This window comes from Manis pentadactyla, chromosome 5 (genome assembly GCF_030020395.1).
Source record: "Manis pentadactyla isolate mManPen7 chromosome 5, mManPen7.hap1, whole genome shotgun sequence".
NCBI classification, from domain to species: domain Eukaryota; kingdom Metazoa; phylum Chordata; class Mammalia; order Pholidota; family Manidae; genus Manis; species Manis pentadactyla.
Window position 1 is genome coordinate 164,807,947 of NC_080023.1, and position 1,588 is coordinate 164,809,534.

Here is a 1,588-nt window from a genome sequence, read left to right on the forward strand (position 1 = left end):
TAATACAATGACACATAGATTAATTCTGTGCACCAAGATTATCATTTTTTAATTATATATTTTTCTTCTTTTTCCCTGTCAATTACTTTGTAATTAGAAAACAGAAATAAATTCCATATTTCAGGAAGAAAATTCTCCTTGCAGAGGAGAGGGTGCATGATGTGAGAAGCAGAGATGTCTCTGCCCAGAGAACAGGCCCCAGTGAGGGGTGGGCAGAGGGCAGGCAATGAGGAGTCCAGGCTCTGCCCTGGCACGGCCAGGGGAGGCAGGAAGGAGCCCAGGTAAACCAGTGCCCTCTCTCTGTCCCTCTCCACACCCAGCTCTCCAGGGAAGTCAGTGCCAGGCAGAGCTCACCTCTCCCGCCAGAGTCATGCCAGCGCGGGCCCTGCTGCCCGTCCTGCTCCTCTGTGTGCTGCTGCGACAGGCCGAGGGAGGGTTCCGTGGCCAGAGGCGGACACAGAGTAGGTGGTGCGCGAGGGGACAGGATGGGGAGGAGACAGCAGGGCTGTGCCCGGTTCCCGGGGGCCTGGGACTGGAGCCCGTCGCGCGTCCTGCTCTGACCACAGCACTGAAGACTCGGGCGCTCCCAAACCATGGCCCCAGCCCCTTCCCCCAGGCCTGGGAATTGTGATGGGTGGGAGGGGGACCTACACCTCTCTCTTCTCCATTCCCCAAATCCAGAGACAGATGGGCTACACGGTAATGAAAGGAACAGCGGGGCTGAGAACCACATGGGAAAACAAAACAGCTATTCTTTGATCTATGCACACATGCGACAGATAAACATCCAGACACGCATGGGAGTGGGTGTAGGATGAAGGGCCACTGGGGAAGCAGATTTGGGGGGCACAAGGCCAAGGTAAGTTATCATCACAGGGGCCAGGATGGTGGCAGTGGAGGGGAAATACGGAAATTGCTGTTTGCTGGGAAGGGGCAGATGTGCTGGAGACAGTGACAGTGAGGGAGGAGAGACAGGGCAGAGGGCCAAGCTCACCTTCCCCTGCGGACCCCCTGATTCTGGAGAGTAGGGGACGGTGTGCAGGGTGCCTCTGACTTCGTGGAGCTCTCAGGGTCAGTGTTGACTCTATGGAGGTGTCTCCGCCAAGGGCACGATAATGGGAAGCAGGGTCCCGGCAGCAAGAGTAAGGAGAGGGTCCTGGGGGACCCGGCATCGAGGGCTAGGTGGGAAGGAGGGGGGCAGTAAGAGTTAAGATCCTGCCGATCACCAGGCTTTGGTGAGGGGCAGAAAGGGACCCAAGAGGTCCAGGAGTGGTGGGTGGGACCGTGTCCGGGTCCTGGAGGAGGCTATAAGCCCGAGAGGGGTCCTCTCTAGGGGCCTGGTTCCTCTGACCCTGCTTCTGGTCTGTTTCAGGAACACAGCTACCCACAGACATCAAGGTGTGCGAGAAGCCCACCAACATATACATGTGCAGACGCAGGTGTGAGTATCACCAAGAGTGTCAAGCAAATAACATCTGCTGTTCCACCTTCTGCGGGAACGTTTGCATGAGCCTCCTGTGAGATGGAGAGGAGCCGGGCAGGGGCATCCTGCTCCCCTGACCCTCTGTTCAGGGACAGTGCCCGCCAC

At 57.4% G+C, this 1,588-nt stretch overlaps 1 protein-coding gene across 1 annotated transcript; it reads left to right on the forward strand.

The window, feature by feature from the left end:
* The first annotated feature begins 326 nt into the window (after positions 1-326).
* Positions 327-1,588, forward strand: WFDC10A (WAP four-disulfide core domain 10A). Its single transcript, XM_036900949.2, has 2 exons — positions 327-461; positions 1,373-1,588. Exons 1-2 carry the CDS (start codon positions 371-373, stop codon positions 1,519-1,521), a joined length of 240 nt encoding a protein of 79 aa, XP_036756844.1. The 5' UTR covers positions 327-370; the 3' UTR covers positions 1,522-1,588.

Coding starts and splice junctions, on each gene's coding strand:
- WFDC10A (XM_036900949.2), top strand. CDS start 371: ATGCCAGCGCGGGCCCTGCTGCCCGTCCTGCTCCTCTGTGTGCTGCTG. Junction 462..1,372: donor TGGCCAGAGGCGGACACAGA/GTAGGTGGTGCG, acceptor GGTCTGTTTCAG/GAACACAGCTACCCACAGAC.